The sequence below is a fragment of the Triticum urartu genome, chromosome 2 (assembly GCF_003073215.2).
Source record: "Triticum urartu cultivar G1812 chromosome 2, Tu2.1, whole genome shotgun sequence".
In the NCBI taxonomy this organism is placed as follows: Eukaryota; Viridiplantae; Streptophyta; class Magnoliopsida; order Poales; family Poaceae; genus Triticum; species Triticum urartu.
The window spans coordinates 174,011,679-174,039,205 of NC_053023.1; the positions used below are offsets into that span (position 1 = coordinate 174,011,679).

The 27,527-nt window shown below is 44.2% G+C and overlaps 1 protein-coding gene across 1 annotated transcript; it reads left to right on the plus strand.

The window, feature by feature from the left end:
* The first annotated feature begins 7,592 nt into the window (after nucleotides 1-7,592).
* LOC125536583 (protein DETOXIFICATION 12-like) lies at nucleotides 7,593-16,286 on the plus strand. Its single transcript, XM_048699823.1, has 7 exons — nucleotides 7,593-8,150; nucleotides 10,010-10,554; nucleotides 13,463-13,549; nucleotides 13,631-13,687; nucleotides 13,774-14,012; nucleotides 14,996-15,201; nucleotides 15,871-16,286. Exons 1-7 carry the CDS (start codon nucleotides 7,875-7,877, stop codon nucleotides 15,919-15,921), a joined length of 1,461 nt encoding a protein of 486 aa, XP_048555780.1. The 5' UTR covers nucleotides 7,593-7,874; the 3' UTR covers nucleotides 15,922-16,286.
* Nucleotides 16,287-27,527: the final 11,241 nt, after the last annotated feature.

The following is a 27,527-nucleotide window of genomic DNA, read 5'->3' on the forward strand; positions in this document are numbered from 1 at the left end:
GAAGGTCTGAGGTAAACTACTCACACTTCATCAGAGGGGCTAGGATGATGTAGAAGCCCTCCATGATGACGGTCCTCTTCCGGCGGAGCTCCGGAACAGGCCCCAAGATGGGATCTCGTGGATACAGAAAGTTGTGGCGGTGGAATTAGGGTTTTGGCTCCTGTTCTGATCGTTTGGGGGTACATGTGTATATATAGGAGGAAGGAGTACGTCGGTGGAGCACCGAGGGGCCCACGAGGCAGGGGCGCGCCCTATAGGGGGGCGCCCTATAGGGGGGGGGGCGCCCCCACCCTCGTGACCACCTCTTTGATCCCTTGCAGTGGGGTCCAAGTCTCCTGTATCACGTTTGGCGAGAAAATCACGTTTCCGAAGATTTTATTCCTTTTGGACTCCGTTTGATATTCTGTTTATCTGAAACACTAAAATAGGCAAAAAAAACAACAATTTTGGGCTGGGCCTCCGGTTAATAGGTTAGTCCCAAAAATAATATAAAAGCGGAAAATAAAGCCCAATATAGTCCAAAACAGTAGATAATATAGCATGGAGCAATCAAAAATTATAGATACGTTGGAGACGTATCAACGGCCAGGGCTCGTGTACATGGCTGGGTCGGATGGAGAAACATCATCGTCGTCGTGTTCATGGGGAGGCAACGGAATGCGTCGTGTTCATGGGGAGGCAACGCAATGCGTCATGTTCATGGGGAGGCAACGGAATGCATCATGTTCATCAGGAGGCAACGGAATGCGTGGGAGCCAACCGGCTGGGTCGGAACGGAATGCGTGGTCGTGTTCATCGGGAGGGCTTGGACGGAACAAGCGATGGAAACAAGGCCTGGCGTACCGCAAAACGGAGGAAAAGGACCTCCTATGTTCGGAACGGGGTCTTGTTGATCGGGAGGGGTGTGGCGTACCGCAAAACGGAGGAAACGGACCTCCTACGGTCGAAACGGGGGTCCTGTTGATCGGGAGGGGTGTGGCGTACCGCAAAACAAATGAAACGGACCTCCTACGGTCGAAACGGGGGTCCTGTTGATCGGGAGGGGTGTGGCGTACCACAAAACGAATGAAACGGACCTCCTACGGTCGAAACGGGGGCCCTGTTCATCGGGAGGGGTGTGGCGTACTGCAAAACAGAACTCCAGGGGATATTGTTCATCTCCACCATTGACCTCCTCCAGCCTCCACGGGCTCCTGTTCATCCAGCCTCCACCGCGCGCTACTCCACCGGATGCTGTTCAACCATCCCTCCACGGGCACCCCTCCACCGTCTACTGTTCATCCAGCCCTCCACACCACGGGGTCCTGTTCAACCACCCCTCCACGGGCACCCCTCCACCGTCTACTGTTCATCCAGCCCTCCACACCACGGGGTCCTGTTCATCCAGAGGCAACGCCACCGCTCACTGTTCATCCACCCCCCCAACGCTCATTGTTCATCCAATCGATCGGCTTCAGTTAGCAGCAGTAGCGAAGGAATCGCTCGATCGGGTTCAGTTAACAGCCATCGATCGATAGCTCGGGTTCAGTAACGTGTAGCCTGCAGTGCAATCGCTCGGGTTCAGTTAGAGCCCAACGCCTCGCTCGGGTTCAGTTAGAGCCAACGCCTCGCACACACGCGCGTACATGTACGAGAGAAACGCGCATCGCTCGGCCCCCGACCTCCCACCATAACCGGGAACTCCCTAAAATTTTCCTCTCCCTCGCTTCTACCACGGTTTTTTCCGTCATGGGCGGCCCAAAGAATGTCATGCAGCTGTGTCTCCGGCCCGCCCAGGACAAAAAGCCCATTTTCTGTCATGATTTTTTGTCATAGAAGTAGGAGCCCACCACATCTATGATGATACCGGGTTTTGTCACAATTATCATCATAGAAGTGTCATATGTATGACAGGAAAAAAATTCGTTCGGCCCAAAATGTCACGGATGTGTCTTTTTTTGTAGTGCATGTGCCCTATGGCAAAGAACAGTCGGACTGCCGCAATAATCGTGTCCTTCAAAATCGCCAAGTTTCTTTGATAAAACCTTGATGGGAATCCATCTGGACTAGGGGGCTTCAGAGGACCTGTTTGAAATAGAGTGTCGCCTATTTATTATTCAGTAAAATCCCTATAAAGTGAGTCATTCATTATCAAGACAATTATCTCATCAGCATTCAAAGAAGGATCTATGGTGAACAAGTCCTTAAAAAAGGAAGTGGCCGTTAATTCCATGATCGAGGGTGTAGTTTGCCATGCACCATCATCATCTTTCAGTTTTTTAATCTTGTTCTTCCTGGCTCGCCAAACAAATCTACTGTGGAAAAACTTCATGTTTCAATCACCCTCTTTGAGCCAGCTAATACGAGATCATTGCAGCCATAGGAGTTCTTCTTTATATAGCGGTTCATTACATATTATCTGACAACCTTCTTATCTCTGGTGGATCTCCACTGGTCTGCACTAGGTGATCCAGTTTTTACGCGTGCATTCAAGGTCTCTCAGGACATTACCAAATTTCCGTCTACTCCATCCTTGCAATTTATCCATCACTTGGTTCAGTCCTGCTGTGTTTGCTGCTAAATTACCTGTAGTTTGTGTGGCATCCCATGCTTGCTGGATCAATACATGCAGCTCACCTACATGCCCCCAAAAAACTTCATACTGCCTCGGTCGTTGCCTCGAAGGTAGTGTTTCCTCTCTCTGCAGGTGGACAAGTAGTGGTAGGCGGTCCGAACATGGAGAAACCAAATGGACCACATTAGTGTCTGAGAAAATGTCCCTCCATCGATCATCAGCTAGAGCACGGTCCTACCTCACTTTCACGTTTGCTCTTCCACTCCTCCTATTATCATAAGTGAACGGAGCTTCGGCAAACCTAAGATCATGGAGCTCACAATCTTGTACAACTTAACGAAATGCTGCAATTTGGCCAGCGGGGGCGTGGGGTGGCTGACATATGCTCACACTGCCACATAGCTTCATTAAAATCCCACATGAGCATGCATGGGAGGTCGCTCGATGCTCGGAGATCAGACAAGATGGTCCATATTCGGCGACGGTTTTTGGTACGCGGTCCACAGAAAATTCCACCATGCTCAAGTTTAGTGTAAAAAAGGAGTATCCACCTCTTGTCCATTTGCTGAATCACGTACTGCATCCAAAAAGTGTACATTGTAAACACTAAACAAGCAGCAACACAACTCCAACTAAGAATTTAATGAAATTAAATAACTGAACGCATCATGAGCATAACTGAACTACAAATGTCCAGCCATACAAAAACTGCAAAAATGTGCACCGCCAAAATTCAATTAACTAACTGCAGAAACTAAAATTTTATCATTACAAAAGTTGCAACAATTCTTGTGCATGACCATAAGCATAACTGAATTGCAGCATTGAGCTAAATGCATGACTGAAACTACACTGCAAACGATATTGAGCATAACTGAACTACAAAGTTCAGAATTTATCACTAAATTGCTTCTGACACAGTCATCTTCAAGAGCACAAAAGAGCTTCATTTAAGTACACACAGGCATTAGCCACTACATTCATCGAAGAACCCTAGGCTTAAACCCCTACTTTATCAGCCAAAACAAGTACTTTATCGCCCAAAACCCTAGCCTAAAATCATTGCCTGAAACCCTAGCTTTACTGCCCTGCAAGAACAATAGGCAAGCACTAGCACTAGAAGGCCTTGTATCAACCTCGAATCAGACCGCTTACCAGTGTTGTGAACAACGGAGAAAGAAGGCAGACGGAGAATAAAGCAGAGTAGATGGAGGCAGAAGACTAACAATAGTCGGGGGGGAAGACGCCCAACGGGCGGACGAGATGAGCGGAGGGAGGCGCCTCCATACCCCCGGTGAACTCCGGCGACGACGACGTGGTGGCTGGCATCATCGGCGGTCGCCGCTCCTGTCGTCCCCGAAATGACAGAAGGTGGTCGCGGGGGAACGAACGGATGCAAAGAGAAATTGAGACAAATTTAACTCAGGTGGTGTGTACTGCGGGTTAATTAGCGAAAACGGCAGGAGGGGATCTGCAAAAGTGTCGCGATGACCAGTTCCGGCCACCTGGGCACCACTTGTCGTTGTCATTGGCCTAGGACCAAATCATCACATCTAGTGCAAGTTTGAGGACGGTGGGGTGTCGTTTTGCAAGTTCTTGACTAAAATCATCAGATTTTGGACAAGTTATAGGACTTGGGGTGCTTTTACTTGCGGTTTGCGAAAAAAAATGGACGTCCAGTCCACAACGGTCTTCATTGGATGACCAAAGTTAACAAAAGTGGTCTGGAAAAACAATCCGGATATATACCGGAGCTTTCAAAGTCTCCTTTGGAGATGCGCCAAGGGGAGGAAAGGAAGACGGGGCGGCGCTGTGGCAAGGCACAACAAGCAATAAGGCGGTGTGAAGTAGTAGATCACCATGATTGGTTATGAAGTAAACAATGCACCCCCCCCCTTCCAAAACTGGAAACTAGGACGAAATTGCAAACCTTGTGGTGCACAAGCCTCCCACTTTTCAGTCGTATAATTTGTTTGAGAATCAAACATTATAAAGTTTGATCAAATTTATAGAGAAAAACACACACATCTAGAATACCAAATACATATTATCATATACATAAAGATGTATTTCTATATTATATATATTTCGTATCATAGATATAAATAGTTTTATCTATAAACTTGATCAAAGTTTGTAAAGTTTGATTTTTCAGAAAATCTATATGCACTACATTATAACGGAGGGAGTAATATAATTTGTACATGGGCGTTTTGCTAGTAAAAAGAAAAAGAAAATGACCAAAATTCTTTTAAAATGAAAAAAATGCATCTGCATACAAAGGCCATCATAACAAAACCAGCACACACCACCATGTTGCCACTCCCACCCTAGTAGTGTGGAAAAGGCCATCTTTGCTGCCGGCGACAAGCACGAATTAGCTGGAAAGATTACCCAAAAGAAGCTACAAACCTTGAAAAACACGCACACACCTACGCAGAAACATCCAATGGTCAGCAGATCCAATTGTAAGGCGATCCACTTTTTACAGTCAGAACTATGGACGGTTTGATTCCTGAAGTGGCTGGTATAGGTCTATGTCAAGCTGTCAACGCTACATGATGCCGTCAAAGGTAGTGGAACGATGGTCTCTACATCTGTTAAATTGATGGATACTTTTGTGCTAGTGGAGTGGTGTTTCAGTTCATACGGTAGCGCGTGCACGCCTCGACGACTACTAGTAGCTTCCCGTTCCACTAAACACGTTTCTTAATTAAACGCATTAAATACGGGTTCTGACCGGATCGAAGCAGCTAGTAGTACGACTAGTCCTGCCGCGGGTGGTACCATCCGCATCCAGGGTTCTCGCTCGCCTCCACGCGAGCCATTTCCTTTCCCTTTTCAAAAAAAAAACGACGAGTGCATTAAACGATGTACGCAGTCGTCTTTATCAAATTATTATTTAATAAAATATGACAAACAAACACATGAATTATTTCAAAGTCCCAATAATAATCTATGTCACTGCACCTACTAGCTTAACGATGTGCCCTCACGAACATCATCTAATCCAATAGCTTCATCAAACCGTCCACGATGAACCGAGATCATCAACCGGTATAATAGACCCTCATCATGCGCCGCATGCGCATGCTCTAGAATCTGCCGCAGACATCTTCTGTCATCCCAATTTTAGAAGAGATCCATTGACCTTGCCAGAACGAACTGTCGTCAATACCCTCATGACGTCAGACATCACCATCATCCTCGCGTGTCCATCAACACACATCCATCGCCAAGACCGCCACGCAGCCAAGACCCACCATCGTCAACACGGTAGATGCCAGACCGTACCACCTCCATCGCCGCCAACGCCAACCAACGATAGCCACCAGCTATCTCCCAAGATGGTGCCTTCAAAAAGAGAACAACAACGTTGGAGACGTCTTTGGTGCTCAAAACTCTTAAAATAGGTTTTCGCCCCCGCTTTATAAATAAAGCAACATCATCAAATTACACGGCAAAACAATACAATGTGGTGAGGCAACCCTCTAATACAACAGATCCCTAAATAATTGACCAACATAACCACACACGACTACGTTGCCAAAAAACTAATCACAGGACGACCATAATACAATGCCACGACACAACCAGGGACACCTAGCCTTCACGACAACGCCTTTTTTTAAAGAAAAGGTAGATCATGTTCTACCTTATACATTCAAAACAGGCCGTAGACTGGGTGACCAAAGTCTTTTTACATGAAGGCGTTGTGAGCGCCGCACAGAGCGTGCAGCAGGCCAACGCCAAGCCCGGGAAATAAAACAAGGAAAGGGAAGGAAGGAAGGAAAGAAGTAAAGCCAGGATGCAGGGAAAACTTTTGAGCTATCCTCGCACAATTACATCAGCCCAAGAAGATAGACGTTCCCTGACATTTCCCTCGGGTGCTCGTAGTGTCCATAGCTTGATCAGGTCGGCCACCTCAGTAAGAATCCTTCTAGTTGTCCAACACTTGTTGTGAAAAACTTGCTCATTCCGAGCATGCCAAAGCGCAACAGCAGCAGCTGCAAAGAAGACATGCCAGAGCGCGCCATGTGCCTCCTTTGCTATGTCAGAGGCCAAGAAATTTGCTGCAGACTCACATGAGATTGCCAAATCCAGGAGGCCGGCCTTGGCCCAAACAGTTTGTGCAAGTTTGCATCTAAGCATTATATGATGCATAGTTTCGGCTGCTGGGCATAAATCACATCCGTTGTGCTTTACAAGCCTTGTCTAGTGCTTCCTTAGCATGTTATCCCGGGTGTTGTGCCTGTCCTTGAGGGCCAGCCATAGGAAGACGCGGTGTCGTTTGTGTATGATTCGGTCCCAAATGTAACGGGCCAACGGGCAGTCCCTGCCCCTGAACGCAAGCATCTTGTAAAAAATGCCGTAGAAATCTTGCTATTAAACGCTAGCGGCCTTCTGATGTCTGCTCTAGCAGTTGTTGGTGAGATGCAACTTAGTAACCGAGTTAGTCTCTCGAGCTCCCGCAGCGCTGTGTAAGATAGATTAGGGTGAAGTTGCATCATCCAGTGTCCAGAGACGTACTGTGAGGCGACTGTGCAAGACTTGCAGCTGGCAAAGGTGAAAAGGGTTGAAAAGGAGTGGGATAGCCGGCCATTCTCTGTCCAAAGATCATACTAGAATGATATAGTGGTGCCATCTCCAAGCTTACACCTTGTAGACTGTATGACAAACTGAATAGAAGAATGCAAGCACCGCCGTTGCCGAACCTAAAAGGACAAAGGTTTTCACCAGGAGACTCGCCACGGAAAAGAGAAACACGACGACGTCTTCAAAAAGATAATGACACATGTAGATATCGTCGCCGTCGGCGCAAAACCGCGACGCTTTCGTTCGATAGCTCACCCGTGTCACCACGAGGCACCCAAACCAGTCACGACGAGAACCAGCCACCAGATTCGGATCTGGGCAATACTACCGCGAAGGACAGAAATGCACTTGAACCACCCACCGCTACACCCGGCCCTCATCGTCTAAACAACCAAGAAGCCTAGCCACCATACGGACCACCTTCCAGGGTCGCCGCCCCGTTATCCATGTCCCGAGTCGCCACCAGTTAGGGTTTTGACTTGAAAGACAAATGGCGTAATGGAGCATCCGCCTCCCAATCCTACCTGCCCTGACCCTGACCCACGGCGGCTTCTCAATTCATTTCAAAAGAACGAGAACACATGGGAATTAGTAGAAGCCAACCATGTCTTGCGCTCTTTATAAGAGGAGATATTCTTGTAGGAGATGAGTCCTCGAACCCCGGTCCTCTTCCCATTCCATTTCCACACCCACCTCCCTTCGCGTGGTCCGGGGGCGGGCATCCATGGACTCTTCCTCCGAGGCGCCGCTGCTGCTCAGCAGGGGGAGCGAGCACAAGGAGGTGCCCGATGAGGCGGGAGGCAAGCGGCCGTGGTGGAGGGAAGCGGCGGAGGAGTCCGGCCGGCTGGCCGCGCTGGCTGCGCCGATGATCGCGGTGGCGCTGCTGCAGCTGTTGATGCAGCTCATCTCCACCGTCATGGTGGGGCACCTCGGCGAGGTCGCGCTCGCTGGTGCCGCCATCGCTAACTCCCTCACCAACGTCTCCGGCTTCAGCGTCCTCGTGAGCTCGCTCCCACCAACCCCCCTTTCCGTTTGCCATTCCTTCCACATTTTTTGTTTACATTTTTTGCATCATGAGATTGTGCGTGCTAGTCGTGAGTCGCCACGGGCGAATGGGAGATGACTTTTCTTATCTTGGTATACACTCAGTACCCACGAGATGCTTGTACGAATGCTTACGCCGGGGTGGTTGATGACCGCAAGTCAAACATGCGTACCAGTGACATGAAAAGGCCCGTGAATTTGTATGCTAATTTTGAAAATCCACCTTTTGTTTGCTTGTGCTTTGGGCTTCAATTTCGGACTTGCGTCGTTGGTTGTAATATGTGGCGCAACCATCAGTGCTCTGTTTTGTCTCTTCAATATGACGATTATATCACTACTACTAACTTACTAAGGCTCATGTACCAGTCTTACGAATAAGGAGGCTTCAGGTTCACCTTTCAAATTCAAGTGATACTCTTTCTAAACACGATTTATTTGTTTGTGTTGCTTATCATAGGGTAAAGCCACACTGGAGTTTAGATTACTTCCATGTGTCCTATTCGCTTTGGTTGGACTTCAGTTTTCAGCAAGAATATCTGGTAAAACTACCGTCATAAGAGGATAATAAGCTTATAAGCGCACAAACTTGTATCAGAATTTTGATGGCGTAGATCAATGTGGGTTACCGATATCACTATAAAGTCAAAGGCTGTTAAGTGCAAGTTGGGATATTCAGGGCGCCTCTTTTGAGGTTGATCTGAGTCATCTTGATTCAATCGGGTGAGAGAGATTTGCCAGTTCGATTGTCATATTTTTAGTCTGGTTATAAGTTGGTACTTTCCCTTAATTGAAAACCCAGTCTCCAACATATGTACTGTAGATCACGAGAGCTTAAGTGTAACTTCATCAGAAGATGGCCAAACAGAAGCAAGTAGAATACAAACAGATAGCTGCACAAGAGTATATCCCAAGAGTTCCCTAACTAGTTTTAAACACAGCCAGTTACATCATCTCATAGGAGGCCTCAAACAGTATAGGTTAGTTGTAGTATTGTCCTAGTTTAGTTGCTCACAGGATACGAGAGACAAATGGTAGTTTGTGAAAAATTATAAATTCATACTATATTGATACTTTCAGCTCACTTGGTCCAATGCTTTATCTTATGCGTAGTGATTTCATTAATGTAACTAGAGGTTTTATGTACCATGACAGTATATATATTGGCCTCAAACATATATTCATACATGTCACTGAAGGTCTAGCTGATGCAAAGATGGATTAGAGACATTAAGCCCCCATCTCTATGTTATGTACACTCAAGCAGTGCAAATATTCGAGCTGATCCAGGATGTGAATACCACCCCCCTGGAACACCTGATTCTTGGTCATGGAAATGGGACATCTCCAGCGTGACCGTTTTTGCGGGGGAAACGGCGCAGTGAGAGCTGCAGGCCATGACACGATGTGGTTCCACCAATTTCCTGTTACGAGGCGGTTCCGCAACTAGGATTGTTGCAATACAATGATCAGATCTAACTAGTAAACATGATGTTCACACTATATGCAGTGGTACTTGGACCCAAATCTCTATCCTGTTGACTATCCCAGTCTTCCTGCACTTATAAATATAGATCTTAATTAAGTTAGGATAATCTTGGCGTAGGTGTTAGTTTAAACCATGTAAACCCTGATATCTTGTATTAAAACTTTCATATTCTTGTAATCAGCAATTGTTGCCCGCCTTGCACAAGCATCATTGTTATTCCTACCATTCTTTCAGCATATCTCTTCAGTTCATCCTAGTTCCTCTTCCGTTTATTCCTGAACAGTATGTGTATGATTCGTCAATTCATTACTGATGCAGTTTCCTTTTAGATAGGACTGGCATGCGCATTGGAAACTATTTGTGGGCAGGCCTATGGAGCAGAACAGTATCATAAGTTATCCTTATATACCTACAGGTCCATCATTGTACTTCTTATTGTGAGTGTGCCCATCGCCATTGTATGGGTTTTCATTCCGGAAGTACTTCCTCTCATAGGTCAGCAACCAGAAATTGCAAATGAGGCTGGGAAATATGCATTATGGCTTATCCCTGGTTTATTTGCCTTCAGTGTTGCTCAATGCTTTTCAAAGTTTCTGCAGTGTCAGAGCCTCATTTTCCCTATGGTTCTTAGCTCCATGATCACACTCGCTGTATTTATTCCTCTGTGTTGGTTCCTGGTTTATAAAGTTGGTATGGGTAATGCTGGAGCTGCTTTATCCGTCAGCATCTGCGATTGGGTTGAAGTGATTGTTCTTGGTCTTTACATCAAGTTCTCACCTTCTTGTGAGAAAACACGTGCTCCACTCACGTGGGAAGCTTTTAAAGGAATTGGCAGTTTCATGCGTTTGGCTGTACCATCGGCTCTTATGATTTGGTAAGTAAATGTCATCTGAACATGTTTCCATATTGATGTCGCTTTAGACTCTAGCATGAACGTTAATATGATGCCTTGTTAGTTTGATGAGTGTTTCCCATACTTTGTCCACCCAAATATTATCCAATACAGCAATACTCATGTATGCTAACGTACTCTTCATTCTGTTTTACTTGTCCCTGTGGACATTGAAATGGTCTCCAGTACACACCTTTTGGCATTGTTAGCCAAATTATTAAGATTATAATTATAATGAAGTGATAATTGATAATACTAGTGTTATCTCTATGTGATAAATCTGGGTATTTTATTTGTATTATTGGGTAAAGTTGGATGTCTTTCTACTTATGTTTTTTCGCACCTACTATTTTTGTTTTTTAATGGCATAACACTCCCCCGTACTAGGTTTATTGGTTAGAAAAAGCTACTCCCTCTGTCTCAGAATATAAGATGTTTTTGCAAGCTAAAACAGTTTGCAGACACGTCTTATATTATGGGACGGAGGAAGTATCTTCAAAAATTCATGATGTATCGGCCTTTTAAAAACCGATTTCAAAATTCACTAAGTTACTGCTCTCAAATGGAATGTCAAAATTGAAGTCTGTTTTCACCATTGGGAAATAGCTTCCTGCTAGCGGGATAGCTCCCCATATATTAGTTGCCGCTCGATGTAGTGCACCAGGCAATGTATCTGAACAAGTAGCTGGTTGTTTGAGCATAATTTGCATTTGTAGCAAAGCTAGGCTGCAATACTTTCGGAGGAGTATACTGAATTTCTCTTATTTGTTCTAAGCAAGAAAAAACTACAAAATGACAGTAGAAAAAACTTAAATAAAAATGTAGTATAGAGAATGAAGAAATAAAGAAAGGAAGAAATGAACTACTAGTATGTAAAGGGATGTTCACTAGATTTTTATCCGATGAATGTGCACTGCGGAGGTAACCCCACTACAAAACTGTAAGACGGTATGTACGAAAAGGAGAAGTAAGAAAACTAGAAGAATGTGTATTACAAATAGAGGAACCATAATATGCAATACCAAATCTCCAAATTATGTATTTTTTGAAGAAAAATGTCGATTTTGTGTTTTAAGAGCTCTTATATACCTGCATGTTACAATTTGATGAAAGCTGCGACCATTTTTTAGATAGTATTGTGAAATATTGCATAACAACAAATGATTCATTGTCGTTCGAATTTTCTCAACAGTGAGTATTTGTTTTCATGAAACATTTGCACTCGCACAGTATTATGAAAGGGTTCTCAATTTGTGACCTCATGACTATTCGTAATGCGGGTTTCCACATTAAAAATCTAATGATTATTATGAAACGCTAGGCTTTAACCCATACACGTGACCCTAATTGTCTGTACCTTCTGTTCAATGAGATTTAGCTGCCATTCTCTGGATGAGCCTGTGGGCTAAACTTTTTTGGTTTATATAGACTAAGTCGCCTAGTCCTAATTCAAGTCAGAAAGGATCGTAGCCAACTTTTGCAGTCTACTTGTCTGACTACAAGCATTGAAGCACATATTCTATGACAATGGGCTTTTTATTCGTTGTTGTTGGGCCACCATGCTCTGGATGAGCCTGTTGACTGTACTTCTTCTATTTATAAATATTTAATTTAACTAGTTCTAATAAAACTGGAAAAGGAATATGAGTAATTAGTATTTGCTGCCCACTTATCTGACTACACAAACATATCCTGTGAAAATGGGCATCTTTCTGCAAATATGATAACGCTGTTCAAAAGCACATGAGGAAGTTTTTAAGTTGTTGTAGTTAAAGTGTGTGTGTTGTACTTCCATGCAAATTTCAACTTCGCTTCCAATGTCCTTTGCAACATACAAAAATGACAAACGACTGCGAATCAGTAAAACTAAGTTTTGGTATTGTTTGCAGTGATTTTTGTCTTTGCTGTATTTCGCAGAGTTGTATTTGAAGTTCAAACCTTGCAAGATAGAATATTCACTCTTCCCTAGTGACACTATCTGTTATTTTGAGAATTTTATACAGTGTGTCTTGTGCTTTTCAAATGGTATTTTCAAAATTTCAAAAATATGTGCACTTTCATGGGGCATGACCCCGTCCAAGTAGGATTTGTAATCCAGTGAGGAATTATCTTTAGACACTAGTGAACAAATTGGCAACATGATTCGATAACAACTATTACAAAAAAAAACATATATACAGTTGTTTTGTACATCTGTCTCTCATGCAAAAGATGAATTTATAGTATTTAAAATGTAAAAACTTGAGCCTATCCCAACTGTTTGGGACTGAAAGGCTTTATTGTTGTAAAATGTAAAAACTTGACAAGTTTTAACAAAAATAGTCTCCATCCCTTGTCATGAGAAGTTTAGAACTAGGCCGAGTACTTGTAATGAAAATTAAGAGTACTAATGTACTATAAAGAATGATGTTTCTCTCTTGTTTAAATTCATATTAAGTTTAACAAAAAATCTACTGTGTGCGAAGTTATATATTTTATATATTATAAAATATATATCATTAGAAACTTCAAATCGTCTACTTTGTAATGATATAATTTTTAGACTATACAACTCATCTTATGTTGGTCAAATTATAGATCTAGGGATACGCGCAAGCCTTATAAACTGGAAAGGAGGTAGTATATTTAGAAACAGAGGTAGTACTTGCCAGATGAAGGAAAGAGTTATCTTGGCCACTTGGTATTAACATAGTACAGATTATTCACTCGCAATACCACTGGAAATATGCTTCCTTCCCTCTTACAGCGAAGTAGATAAGCTCTATACATATATTACGTCTAGTTAAGAAATTCCTGAACCTCAATTTTCTTGCATAATCTTACCTCAGTTAAGCTTCCAGTTTGGTATCCTCTCCCCTCCAGATATTAATCTCACTTTCCTTGACCACAGCCTTGAATGGTGGTCTTACGAGCTGCTTGTTCTGCTTTCTGGGATCTTACCAAATCCAGCACTTGAAACTTCTGTGCTTTCTATATGGTATGCATCAGTAGAACTTTAAATAAGATATTCTTGCATCATGTGCTATGACGTTTACCAAATTGATGTCCTTTTGAACAGCATATCTACAGTGGTGCTGTTGTACAATCTTCCTTACGGTATTGGAACAGCTGCAAGGTCGGCTAGCACATTTATTTCTATCGTCAGTTATACTTGTTTCTATCGAATTTAACAAGCTAACATATGTCATATCCATGTCCCAGTGTGCGTGTCTCAAATGAACTAGGTGCTGGCAACCCAGAAGGTGCTCGCTTGGTGGTAGGTGTTGCTTTGTCGATTGTAGTTTGTTCAGCAGTCCTGGTGAGCACAACTCTTCTAGCCCTGCGCCACTTCATTGGAATTGCATTCAGCAACGAGGAGGAGGTTGTAGATTATGTCACCAGAATGGTACCCGTACTTTCCATTTCAGTCATTACAGACAGCTTCCAAGGAGTCCTTTCAGGTATCCATGTCTTTCGCATTACATACTGTCAGTAGCATCATAAATTAAACTAGATGTCGATAAGTAGTGCTAAACTACCAGAATGTATGCCGTATCAACGTATGATGATGACTGAATCAACCTATAAGTGCCTAGGGTTCGGGAGCCTGCATGTAGATATACGGTAGGTACTCGGAGGGATAATCAATGGTGATGTAGTAAGTCCAGGATCTTAATTTATCTAGAAGATTTTACCTAGTCAGCGCCACCAGATCATATCATGTCGGAGATACAAGAGTTGCCAATCAAGATGATGCCCCCTATATAAAGACCAAGAAGCCAACGCCAAAGATTTAAGCCGATTCAGATTGCAAAGTCCTAGACAGAAGCATCTTCACCAAGCTTAAGATCTAGCTCATAGATCGAATCTAGCTCTTGTATTTTGCTCTCCATATCAATACACCATAAATATAAGCTTGACATTGGGCTATTACCCATCTCGTGGCCGAACATGGATAACTATTGTCTCTATAGGCTTCGACATGATCCCCTCGCACTCCAAGCCTCATCTCTATTATCTTTACACCCCATATGTCGAAGATCAGTGGTGAATAAATTGTCGGCACTAGATGAAGGGCTCTATGGAAATTGTGTACTTGTTATGTACTCATATTCATTGCAAGGGCAGTGCCGTTGTTGGTCATCATTAATGCAATAAGGTTAATGGAAATTAAATTCTTGGGTGTGTTCGAAAGTTCATCATGGGTAGATATATATAAATAACAGAATGTGATTTGAGGATGTATGACTTAACAGAATATGGAATATGTAGTCTATAATCTCATATGAGGCAATATATGTAAAGAGATCCATCATTTAAGTTGTGCGGAGTCAAAACAGTATGATTTTTGCTATTATGCAGAATCTTGAACTGTATTGATTTTGTGATGTGATGCCCTGTTTATAGTTATGTGATGTCCTGTTTAATGCTTTTATTGTGACAGGTGTTTCTCGGGGCTGTGGATGGCAGCATTTAGGCGCGTACGTCAACCTGGGTGCATTCTATCTTGTTGGGATCCCCGTTGCACTCTTTTTTGGTTTTACAATGCAACTAAGAGGAATGGGATTTTGGATTGGCATGATAGCTGGTGGAGCCACACAGGTCACTCTCCTATCTGTGATAACTGCCACTACAAAATGGGACAAGATGGTAAGTTCTTTCTCCATTTTAAAGTCTGTTTCTTATCCATAACACTTCGTTGATGTCGCCAATGCTTCTCCTTTCCGTGAATCTTTCATTGCTATAACTGAGGTTTCCTCTATCTAAACCCTAAACAACAGGACCCTGGGATAAAAAATAAATAAAATAAATATGTGGCATGCTGTTGGAAATCAAACGTGATTCCAAGTTCATTGATACGTCAACGTGTTTGATTTTCTCCGGGACACTTTTTTTTACTCTTGTCACTGCCCAATCATCCATCAATGGACCTCTGCCCCTCTGCCGGTGTTGTCCCAAGATGGAGAAGGGGGAAGGTGATTGAAACAAAATTCAGTCTAAACTCTGAAGCGACCTATACCTGGTTTAAATTCACAGTTTTGCTAGGCCGCAGGTGCATGTTATTTTGTTTTCACGGGCCATCGCCCCGCTTTGATGGATGCGTGATTAATGAACTGACCAAGACTAATTTATCAACAATTGGACGGTTAAGAAAAAAATGGAGGTTGTATATCGGTGTGACTGATGTTATGCGAAAGAAACCAGTAATACTTCATAAGAATTGGATCAGATTGGCCTAGATGCTTGTTTCCTATATTGCTTTGAAGTCATACCTGTGAACTATGATGTATATATAAGTTATATTGTGTCTATTTGCAGGCTGACAAGGCTAAGGAGAGAGTATTTGAAGACAGGCTTCCAACACAATAAGACTTGAAGAGGTGCCATGTCAAAATTTTGAAGAGCTAAATAATCAGAGAATTCTAGTTACCTTTAATTACTTTGAGAAAAGCATCATCGATGTTCTTGTCACGCGCAAAGAAAATTTTCACACAATTGGCTCAGTTTAGCATGGTGTGGTTTCATGGTGGACTGGTGGTGTTTTACTGTTTTTTCTTTCTTGATAGGTTGTTTTGCGTGGTGCCTATCTTCCCTTGTATTGGAATTTTTTTTGCGGGCAAGCTTTGTATTAGTCAATCACTGCCGGGCTTACATTCTTTGTCACAAAGATCAACTGTCTTTGCAGGACGCGGTCTAACAACAGTTATACCCTCAATACAAGCATAATTTGTTAATGAGTGTCTAACCGTGTTCTGACTATGGTTTACTTGAGTAATACAAGTCTGACGAGAAGACATTAGTGTCTTGATCTCAAGCAGTAAAGAAGCGTAGATAGACCTCTCATTGTCACTATTCTGGATCAAATTCACTACCTCGGGGGCATCTACTTTGATGATCACCGTCATTTCACACCGTTGCAAAGCAAGAGAGACAGCTTCCATGCATGCACCTAACTTAGCTTCTGAAGTCGAGAAAAGTTGGCGACACGAAGAAAATATGATGGCCACTAAATCATATCTAAGAACCATGCTTGCACCTGCTTGATTATTCAGCTTTGCCCATCCCCTGGGAGGAAGGTTCCACTTCCGTGGCGTTACAACTTCCACCGGTGGTTTGAGAGCATGCGTAGAGCGGGCCATAGAACCATATGATACCATTGTTTCTTTTTTCACGAATACACAAAGTTTGCATATAATTTCATTGATAGAAGGAAATAGAATAAGTACAAGGGAGAGTACAACATAATACATGAGCATAAGATGACGTGTACATGGTGCCATGATCAGAGAGCAAGTGGATGCTCGACCCAAACAAAGGGTACAATACAACTATACCAAACAAGCCCCGAAGTAGAGGGGTAGGCCAAAATCGCCACGACAGCCAACATCACCAGAGCCAACCACGGGGAAATCACAAGCGAACAAGATGGGTCCTTCAAGAATCGACGTTGTGACTCCTTTGCCATCCGATCCGAAGAACCAGACCAAGGGTTTCCCCTGTGCTCGAACAAGGGCGTGGATGAAGGCCATGGCAGCACCTTCAGAAGGAAAACGACCCCCGCGAGTGTCGCCGCTGCCAGCATCGGCAAGGCAAGCAGGGATTTCGCCCTGGCCTGAGTCCAAGCAATTCCATAGCCGTCAGGTTGGAAATCGGAGATGCAGAAGTCAGGCCGCCGGTCAGAACCGCCACCACAGGTAGGGGTGTGGGGCTGCACTTGTCGCCGGAGGATGGCACCAAGAGCCGCCGGACCATGAACAATGGATCAGGCTCAAGGTGAGGCATGGAGGTGGACATGGTCGGGGAGTTAGTGGGGCAGAGAGAACCACCGCGGGGAAGTGGTAGGAGCTGGCAATGCCAACGAGCAAGGAACTGGAAGGCGACGCCGATCAAAGCCGCCGGGGCCATAGCTGCTAGGACACTGGAGAGCCGGAAGGAACTTAGATAATGTGTCCTCGGGGCCGAAACCACATTGGTAGAGAACGTCGACAGAACCGGCAATCCCTATTTAACACTCGCGAGTGTCCAGGTGCCGTGCTTCCGCTGAAGCGCTCGAGCGAGCACCACAAAACAGGTCGGCCCACTTCAAGCTTTAGAGCAGTTTCAGGCAAACCGGTTTTGGGAACCTTCTAGAAGGTTCCCTCAACCGGTTTTTTCCCTAGTTTTTTGTCGGTTTTCTGGTTTGCCCTGTTTTCTTTTTTCTGTTTTTGTTTCTATTTCTTTTTTTCCTTTCATTTTATTTATCATTTTTTGTTTTACTTTTATCCTTTGTTTTCATTTTTATAAAATTCCAATTTTTTCCATGATTTCAAAAAGTGTTCAAAGTTTTCAAATTTAGTTCAATTTTTGAAAATTTGTTCAGAATTCAAAAATTGTTCATCATATATCACAAAAAATGTTTAATGTGTATTTAACTTTTGTTTAGCGTATATCACAAAATTGTTCAATATGTAGTTAAAATTGTTCACCGTATATTACTCAAAATGCTCAATATATATTTAAAAGTGTTCATCGTATATCACAAAAATATCCAGTGTGTTTAAATATTGTTTAGTGTATATCAAAATTGTTTAATGTGCGGTGACAAATTTTTCAGCATATATTGCCAAAAAATTTAATATATATTTAATTCTGTATCAAACATAAAAAACAATAAATGTTTGGAATTTCATAATTTTACTCATGTTTTAAATAATTTTTCAGGTTTAAAAAATACGTTTTAGAAGTTTATTTAAGTTTTGAAATTTGTGCAAGAACACATTGTTCAATTCTTTTAGGGAAGATTCAAAAACAGATGATCTGCCCGTGCACATATTACTTCAAGCGTGGCGTTGTAATTTAAGACAAACCTAGTCCCTAGTTGCATCGGCTGGCACAACTGTCATTCAGCGTTAGTTCCATGGTTCGATTCGACTTCATCGTACGATGGCATCTTTCGTGATAGTTTTTATTTTGCTCACTCCTCTGAGAATGGGCTGACCCGTTTGGGCAAATTCTTAAGTGAACCCTGCGTGAAGGCTTCTCTGTTTGACGCTAACGAGCGTCGAAAAGGATATCTCGACAACTTTATGTTTGTGCAGTGCATGGCGAGGCAGCTCCACGCACTCCGACACCCAACGGTCATGCTCACGCTTGTTATTACCAAGGCGTTCGACGCGGTGAAATGACCATTTGTGCTAGCAGTTTTGGAAAGGGTTGGGTTCGGAGATCGGTGGAGAGCATGGGTATGTGGCCTCCTGGCCACTTCGTCGATGAGAATAATGATAAACGACTCGCCTGGCAGGCCGATCCTTCCCTGCCAGGGGCTTCGGCAAGGTGCTCCACTTTCACCTATGCAATTTATCCTTTGCATGGAGCCCCTACGCTGCCATTTCCAGTACGATATGGAACAAGGACTACTCACTCCACTGACTATATTGGGATTGCAACAACGTGTATCCTCGTTCGTTGATGACGTCATGGTATTCTTCAAGCCAACCGAGCTTGAGGCCCGCACTTGTGGGGCCATTTTGGGCCATTTTGGACATGCTTCTGGGCTAGCTGTCAACATGAACAAGAGCGCTGCACTATCTACCTGTTGCTCCCAAGATGAGATTGCACTAGTCTGTTCGTTGCTAGGGTGCACGAGCGCCTCATTCCCGTGCACCTATCTGGGGCTGCCGCTCACTTTAAGAAAGCAATCAACGGCTCAGTTACAAGTACTGGTGGACAAACTTGCGGACTGCCTGCTGCATTGGAAGGCGGCAATGCTACCGAAGAGTGGACACCTCACGCTCATCTTGTCAGTACTCTGCGCAATACCAATACACTCCATGCTTGCTATGAATCTTCCGGCAAAAACCATCACAACGCTTATTAAGATTGCCGAGGATTCCTTTGGTGTGGCAAGAAAGAAGCAACACGAGGAAATTGCGCAATGGCATGGGAAAGCGTATGCAGGCCAAAGTGGGCCGGTGGATTAGGAATACCAAATCTGAGATGGTTGAACGAGGCACTACAAGTAAGGTGGCTTTGGCTACAAAAGACACACAAGGAACGGCCTGGGCGGAGTTCCACATTGAGGTACCGGCCGAATCTCAGGCCCTATACCATGCTGCGGCAAGAACATCAGTGGCCAATGGCCAGAGCACGCCATTCTTGCAATACCGGTGGATTGACGGCTACCGGATATGAGAGCTGGCTCCGGACATCTACAACCGCATACCGAGACACATCCGAGACACAAGGCGGATTTCAGATGCACTCACAAATGGTACATGGGCAGGTGACATTGGTCTAGACCTATCGGCCAGGGCACTAGGTCAGTTCCTCGGACTGTGGCCGAGGATCGAGGCCACGCAACTATTGGAAGGGGTGGAGGACAAAACTCTCTGGGCCTGGGAGCATGATGGACGCTTCTCGGCCCGGTCCTCCTACACGGCCAAATTCATGGGCCTTGAGGTGCCGCCAACGTCTTCATTCACCTGGAAGTCAAAAGCGCCCTTGCAATGTCGCTTCTTCATGTGGTTGGTGATCCAGGACAGATGCTGAACTTCGGATAGATTGGCCAGGTGAGGGATACCGCACCAGGAGCATGTCTCCTATGTGACCAGCACGAGGAGTCAATACAACACCTGCTAATCGATTGCGTTTTCGCAAGGCAAGTCTGCCATGTGATGGGTGAGATGACTGGACGTCAAGAGCTCGAGCCACTGTAGGGTGAAATCCTTAGGGCATGGTGCATGAGACAGGACCAAGATCTAACACACCGGAGGTCGACAAGGGTTAAATGCCTCCTTGCCATGTGGATGATTTGGAAACACCGAAATGACATCGTTTTTAATGGGGCTACCCCATCGCTTACGAGGGTCATGGAACGACTCCGAGAGGAAGGAAAGGTCTGGGCCAAAGCCGAACTGTTTAAAGACGACACTAGAGGGTTCAAGGAGTTAGGTAGCATGTGGGTCGGTCAGGAGTAATCCGTCTATGTGTAGAGTGGAGTCGGGAATGTATCCCCGCATGTACATATTGTAAACCAAGTGGATCTTTTGGGAGTCTTCCTCCCATTTTTCTATAAAGAATGATACACACACTCGTGTGTATTCGAGAAAAAGACAGGACCTCTCGGCAAAACCATAGACATTGGAAGACGCGGGGGAGCAGCACCAGCAAAAGGTCCGCTGCGAGGTCACACTAGGCCACCACATCACCAGGCCCGAGGGCAGCCACCGCTGGGAACAACCATATGGGCCTCATCACCACTAAATCGGAGCCAACACCCACCATAGCTGCAAGGCAAACTCTGGCGGGAACAAAGCAATACAAGAGCCTCGCAGTGTGCAATATAGCTATGAGATCCTATTGTTTGTTGGAATTTCACTTTAGAACGGTTGGTTTTGTTCTTCAAATAGTTAGCCTAGAAGAAGATACACTTGCAAGGCACATACATAAATACAAGTTCAATATGTGGTCTGATCAAATATATGTTGGGGATCGTAGCAGAAATTCAAAATTTTCTACGCATCACCAAGATCAATCTATGGAGTAATCTAGCAACGAGGGTAAGGAGAGTGCATCTACATACCCTTGTAGATCGCTAAGCAGAAGCGTTCAAGTGAACGGGGTTGATGGAGTCGTACTCGTCGTGATCCAAATCACCGATGATCCTAGTGCCGAACGGACGGCACCTCCGCGTTCAACACACGTACGGAACGGAGACGTCTCCCATGCCTTGATCCAGCAAGGAGGAGGGAGAGGTTGAGGAAGAAGTCCAACAGCACGACAGTGTGGTGGTGGAGGAGCTTGTGATTCTCCGGCAGGGCTTCGCCAAGCACCATGGAGGAGGAGGAGAAGGTAGGAGGAGGGAGGGCTGCGCCAGGTTCAAGGGTGTGGCCGCCCTCCCACCCCTCTACTATTTATAGGTGGGAGGAGAGGGGGGGCGGCCCCCTAGATCCCATCCAGGGTTGGGGGCGGCGGCCAAGGGGGGGGGGGAGGAGTGCCTCCCAAGCCAAGTGGAGGCCCTCCCCCTTAGGGTTTCCCCTCTCCCATGCGCATGGGCCTTGGGGGGGCTGGTGCCCTTGGCCCATTAAGGTTAGGGCGCCCCCCTACAGCCCATGCTGCTGTATTGGATGTGGTGGAACTTTTTCTGGACCTCCGGACCCCTCCGGAATCCTCTGGAACCTTCCAGAAGCTTCCCGGTACAATACCGGAAAAAACCGAACTTTTCCCGGAACCCGAACAACAACTTTCCATATATAAATCTTTATCTCCGGACCATTCCGGAACTCCTCGTGACGTCCGGGATCTCATCCGGGACTCCGAACAACATTCGGTAATCACATACAAGTCTTCCTAATAACCCTAGCGTCATCGAACCTTGAGTGTGTAGACCCTATGGGCTCGTGAGTCATGCAGACATGACCGAGACAACTCTCCGGTCAATAACCAACAGCGGGATTTGGATACCCATGTTGGCTCCCACATGCTCCACGATGATCTCATCGGATGAACCACGATGTCAAGGACTCAATCAATCCCGTATACAATTCCCTTTGTCCAGCGGTATTGTACTTGCCCGAGATTCGATCGTCGGTATCCGATACCTTGTTCAATCTCGTTACCGGCAAGTCTCTTTACTCATTCCGTAACACATCATCCCGTGATCAACTCCTTGGTCACATTGTGCACATTATGATGATGTCCTACCGAGTGGGCCCAGAGATACCTCTCCGTTTACACGGAGTGACAAATCCCAGTCTTGATTCGTGCCAACCCAACAGACACTTTTGGAGATACCTGTAGTGTACCTTTATAGCCACCCAGTTACGTTGTGACGTTTGGCACACCCAAAGCACTCCTACGGTATCCGGGAGTTGCACAACCTCATGGTCTAAGGAAATGATACTTGACATTAGAAAAGCTTTAGCAAACGAACTACACGATCTTGTGCTAGGCTTAGGATTGGGTCTTGTCCATCACATCATTCTCCTAATGATGTGATCCCGTTATCAACGACATCCAATGTCCATGGTCAGGAAACCGTAACCATCTATTGATCAACGAGCTAGTCAACTAGAGGCTTACTAGGGACATGGTGTTGTTTATGTATCCACACATGTATCTGAGTTTCCTATCAATACAATTATAGCATGGATAATAAACGATTATCATGAACAAGGAAATATAATAATAACCAATTTATTATTGCCTCTAGGGCATATTTCCAACAATCTCCCACTTGCACTAGAGTCAATAATCTAGTTCACATCGCCATGTGATCAACACTCACAGGTCACATCGCTATGTGACCAACATCCAAGAGTCTACTAGACTCAATGATCTAGTTCACATCACTATGTGATAAACACTCAAAGAGTTTTGGGTTTGATCATGTTATGGTTGTGAGAGAGGTTGTAGTCAACGGGTCTTGCCATATTCAGATCCCTATGTATTAAGCAAAACTTTATATTGTAGATGCTGCTACCATGTTCCACTTGGAGCTATTCCAAATTATTGCTCCATTATACGTATCCGGTATCTCTACTCAGAGCTATCCGGATAGGTGTTAAGCTTGCATCGATGTAACTCTTTATGTCGAACTCTTTATCACCTCCATAACCGAGAAACATTTCCTTATTCCTCTAAGGATAATTTTGACCGCTATCTGGTGATCTACTCCTAGATCACCTTTGTACCCTCTTGCCAGACATGTGGCAAGGCACACATCAGGTGCGGTACTCAGCATGGCATACCGTATAGAGCCTATGACAAGAGCATAGGGGACGACCTTCGTCCTTCCTCTTTCTTATGCCGTGGTCAAGCTTTGATTCTTACTCAACTTCACACCTTACAACTCAGGTAAGAACCCCTTCTTTGACTGGTCTATTTTGAACTCCTTCAAAAACATGTCAAGGTGTGCGTTCTTTGAAAGTATCATCAGGCGTTTTGATCTATCTCTATAGATCTTGATGCCCAATTTGTAAGCAGCTTTATCCAGGTCTTCCTTTGAAAAACACTCTTCAAACAACCGTTTATGCTTTCCAGAAATTCTACATTATTTCGAATCAGCAATATGTCATCCACATATACTTATCAGAAATGTTATAGTGCTCCCACTCACTTTCTTGTAAATACAAGTTTCTAGCAAACATTGTATAAACCTAAAAGCTTTGATCACTCCATCAAAACATATATTCCGATTCCGAGATGCTTGCTCTAGTCCATAGAAGGATTGCTAGAGCCAGCATACCTTTTAGCATCCTTAGGATCGTCAAAACCTTTTATTCTGTCACATACAACTTTTCTTACGAAAACTGGTAAGAAAACTTGTTTTGACATCCATCTGTAAGATTTCATAATCGAAAAATATAGCTAATGCTAACATGATTCCGACGGACTTAAGCATCGCTACGGGTGAGAAATTCTCATCGTAGTCAACTCCTTGAACTTGTGAAAAGACTCTTTCCCACAAGTCGAGCTTCATACACGGTAAAATTACCGCCCACGTCCGTCTTCTTTTTAAAAGATCCATTTATCTCAATGGCTTGCCGATCATCGGGCAAGTCCACCAAAGTCCATACTTTGTTCTGATATATGGATCCTATCTCAGATTTCATGGCTTCTAACCATTTGTCGGAATACGAGCCCACCATCGCTTCTCCATAGCTCGTAGGTTCATTGTTGTCTAACAACATGATATCTAAGACAGGATTACCGTACCACTCAGGAGTAGTACATATCCTTGTCGACCTACGAGGTTCGATAGAAACTTGATCCGAAGCTTCATGATCACTATCATTAACTTCCTATTCAACAGATGTAGGCACCACAGAAAACATCTTTCTGTGTTGCATCACTCTCTGGTTGAAGTAAAGGTTCGACAACCTCATCAAGTTCTATCTTCCTCCCACTCAATTCTTTCGAGAGAAACTCATTCTCGAGAAAGGACTCGTTCTTAGCGACAAACAATTTGCCCTCGGATCTGAGATAGAAGGTGTACCCAACTGTCACCTTTGGGTATCCTATGAAGATGTGTTTGTCCGCTTTGGGTTCGAGCTTCTCCGACTGAAGCCTTAAGCATCGCAGCCCCAAACATTAAGAAGTGGCAACTTTGGTTTCTTGCCAAACCAATGTTCACACGACGTCGTTTCAACGGACTTAGATGGTGTCCTATCTAAAGTGAATGCAGCTGTCTCTAACGCATAACCTCAAAATGAAAACATTAGATTGGTAAGAGACATCATAGATCGCACCATATTTCATAAGGTTCGATTACGACGTCCGGACACACCATTACCCTGTGGTGTTCCAGGTGGCTTCAACTGTGAAACAATTCCACAATGTCTTAAGTGTTTGCCAAACTCATAACTCAGAAATTCTCATTGATCAGATCGTAGGAATTTGATCTTCTTGTTATGATGATCCTTAACTTCACTCTGAAATCGCTTGAACTTTTCAAACGTTTCAGACTTGTGCTTCATTAAGTAAATATACCTATATCTACTCAAATCGTCAGTGAAGATGAGAAAATAGCGATATCCACCGCACGCTTCAATTCTCATTGGATCACATGCATCAGCATGCATGATTTCCAACAAGTCACTTGCCCGTTTCATTGTACCTGAAAATGGGGTCTTGGTCATCCTGCCCATGAGGCATGGCTCGCATGTGTCAAGTGATTCAAAATCAAGTGACTCCAAACATCCATCGACATGGAGTTTCTTCATGCATCTTGCGCCAATATGACCTAAGCGGCAGTGCCACAAGAAAGTGGTACTATCATTATTAACTCTACATCTTTTGGCGTGAACATGTGTATTACCACGACCGAGATTCAATGAACCATTCACATAGGGTGCATGACCATGAAAGGTATCATTCATGTAAACAGAATAACCATTATTCTCTAACTTAAATGAATGACCGTATTGCAATGAACATGATCTAATCATATTCATGCTCAACGTAGACACCTGATAATATTTATCTAGGTTCAATACTAATCCCGAAGGCAGATAGAGCGTGCGATGGTGATCTCATCAACTTTGGAAACACTTCCAACACACATCGTCACCTCGCCCTTAGCCAGTCTCCGTTTAGTCCGTAGCTTTTGCTTCAAGTCACCAATAATAGCAACTGAACCAGTATCCAATACCCAGGTGCTACCAGGAGTACTAGTGAGGTAGACATTAATAACACGTATATACTTTGTTGAAGTTGCCAGCCTTCTTATCTACCATGCATTTGGGGTAATTCCGCTACCAGTGACCGTTCCCCTTATAATAGAAGCACTTAGTCTCGGATTTGGGTTCAACCTTGGGTTCCTTCACTGGAGCGGCAACTAGTTTGCCATCCATGAAGTTTCCCTTCTAGCCCTTGCCCTTCTTGAAACCAGTGGTCTTGTTAATCCATCAACACTTGATGCTCCTGCTTGATTTCTACCTTTTGCGGTCTTACGCACCGCGAACAGCTCCGGGATCAACTCCATCCCTTGCATGTCATAGTTCATCACGAAGATCTAGTAGCTTAGTGATAGTGTCTAGAGAACTCTATCAATCACTATCTTATCTGGAAGTTTAACTCCCACTTGATTTAAGTGATTGTAGCACCCAGACATTCTGAGCACATGCTCACTAGCTGAGCTATTCTCCTCCATCTTGTTGGCAAAAGAACTTGTCAGAGGTCTCACACCTCTCAACACGGGCATGAGCCTGAAATCCCAATTTCAGCTCTTGGAACATCTCATATGTTCTATGGTGTTCAAAACGTCATTGGAATCCCGATTCTAAGCCGTAAAGTATGGTGCACTAAACTATCAAGTAGTCATTAGGATGTGTCTGTCAGGTGTTCACAACATCCACAGACGACGTTGTAGGGGTTTGCACATCGAGCGGTGCATCAAAGACGTAAGCCTTCTGTGTAGCAGTGAGGACACTCCTCGGACTACGGACCTAGTCCGCATCATTGCTTACAATATCTTTCAACTTGGTCTTTCTCTAGGAACATATTGAAACAGGGAGCTACAACGTGAGCTATTCATCTACAACATATTTGCAAAGACAATTTAGACTATGTTCATGATAATTGAGTTCATCTAATCAAATTATTTAATGAACTCCCACTCAGATAGACATCCCTCTAGTCATCTAAGTGAAACATGATCCGAGTCAACTAGGTCGTGTCCGATCATCACGTGAGATGGACTAGCCAACATCGGTGAACATCTTCATGTTGATCGTATCATCTATACGACTCATGCTCGACCTTTCGGTCTTCCGTGTTCCGAGGCCATGTCTGTACATGCTAGGCTCGTCAAGTCAACCTAAGTGTATTGCGTGTGTAAATCTGGCTTACACCCGTTGTATTCGAACGTTAGAATCTATCACACCCGATCATCATGTGGTGCTTCGAAACAACGAACCTTCGCAACGGTGCACAGTTAGGGGGAACACTTTTCTTGAAATTTTAGTGAGGGATCATCTTATTTAAGCTACCGTCGTTCTAAGAAAATAAGATGTAAAACATGATAAACATCACATGCAATCAAATAGTGACATGATATGGCCAATATCATTTTGCTCCTTTTGATCTCCATCTTCGGGGCTCCATGATCATCGTTGTCACCAGCATGACACCATGATCTCCATCATCATGATCTCCATCATCGTGTCTTCTTGAAGTTGTCTCGTCATCTATTACTTCTACTACTATGGCTAACGCTTTAGCAATAAAGTAAAGTAATTACATGACGTTTATGTTGACACACAGGTCATAAATAAATTAAGACAACTCCTATGGCTCTTGCCGGTTGTCATACTCATCGACATGCAAGTCGTGATTCCTATTACAAGAACATGATCAATCTCATACATCACATATATCATTCATCACATCCTTTTGGCCATATCACATCACACGGCATATGCTGCAAAAACAAGTTAGACGTCCTCTAATTGTTGTTGCAAGTTTTTACGTGGCTGCTATAGGTTTCTAGCAAGAAC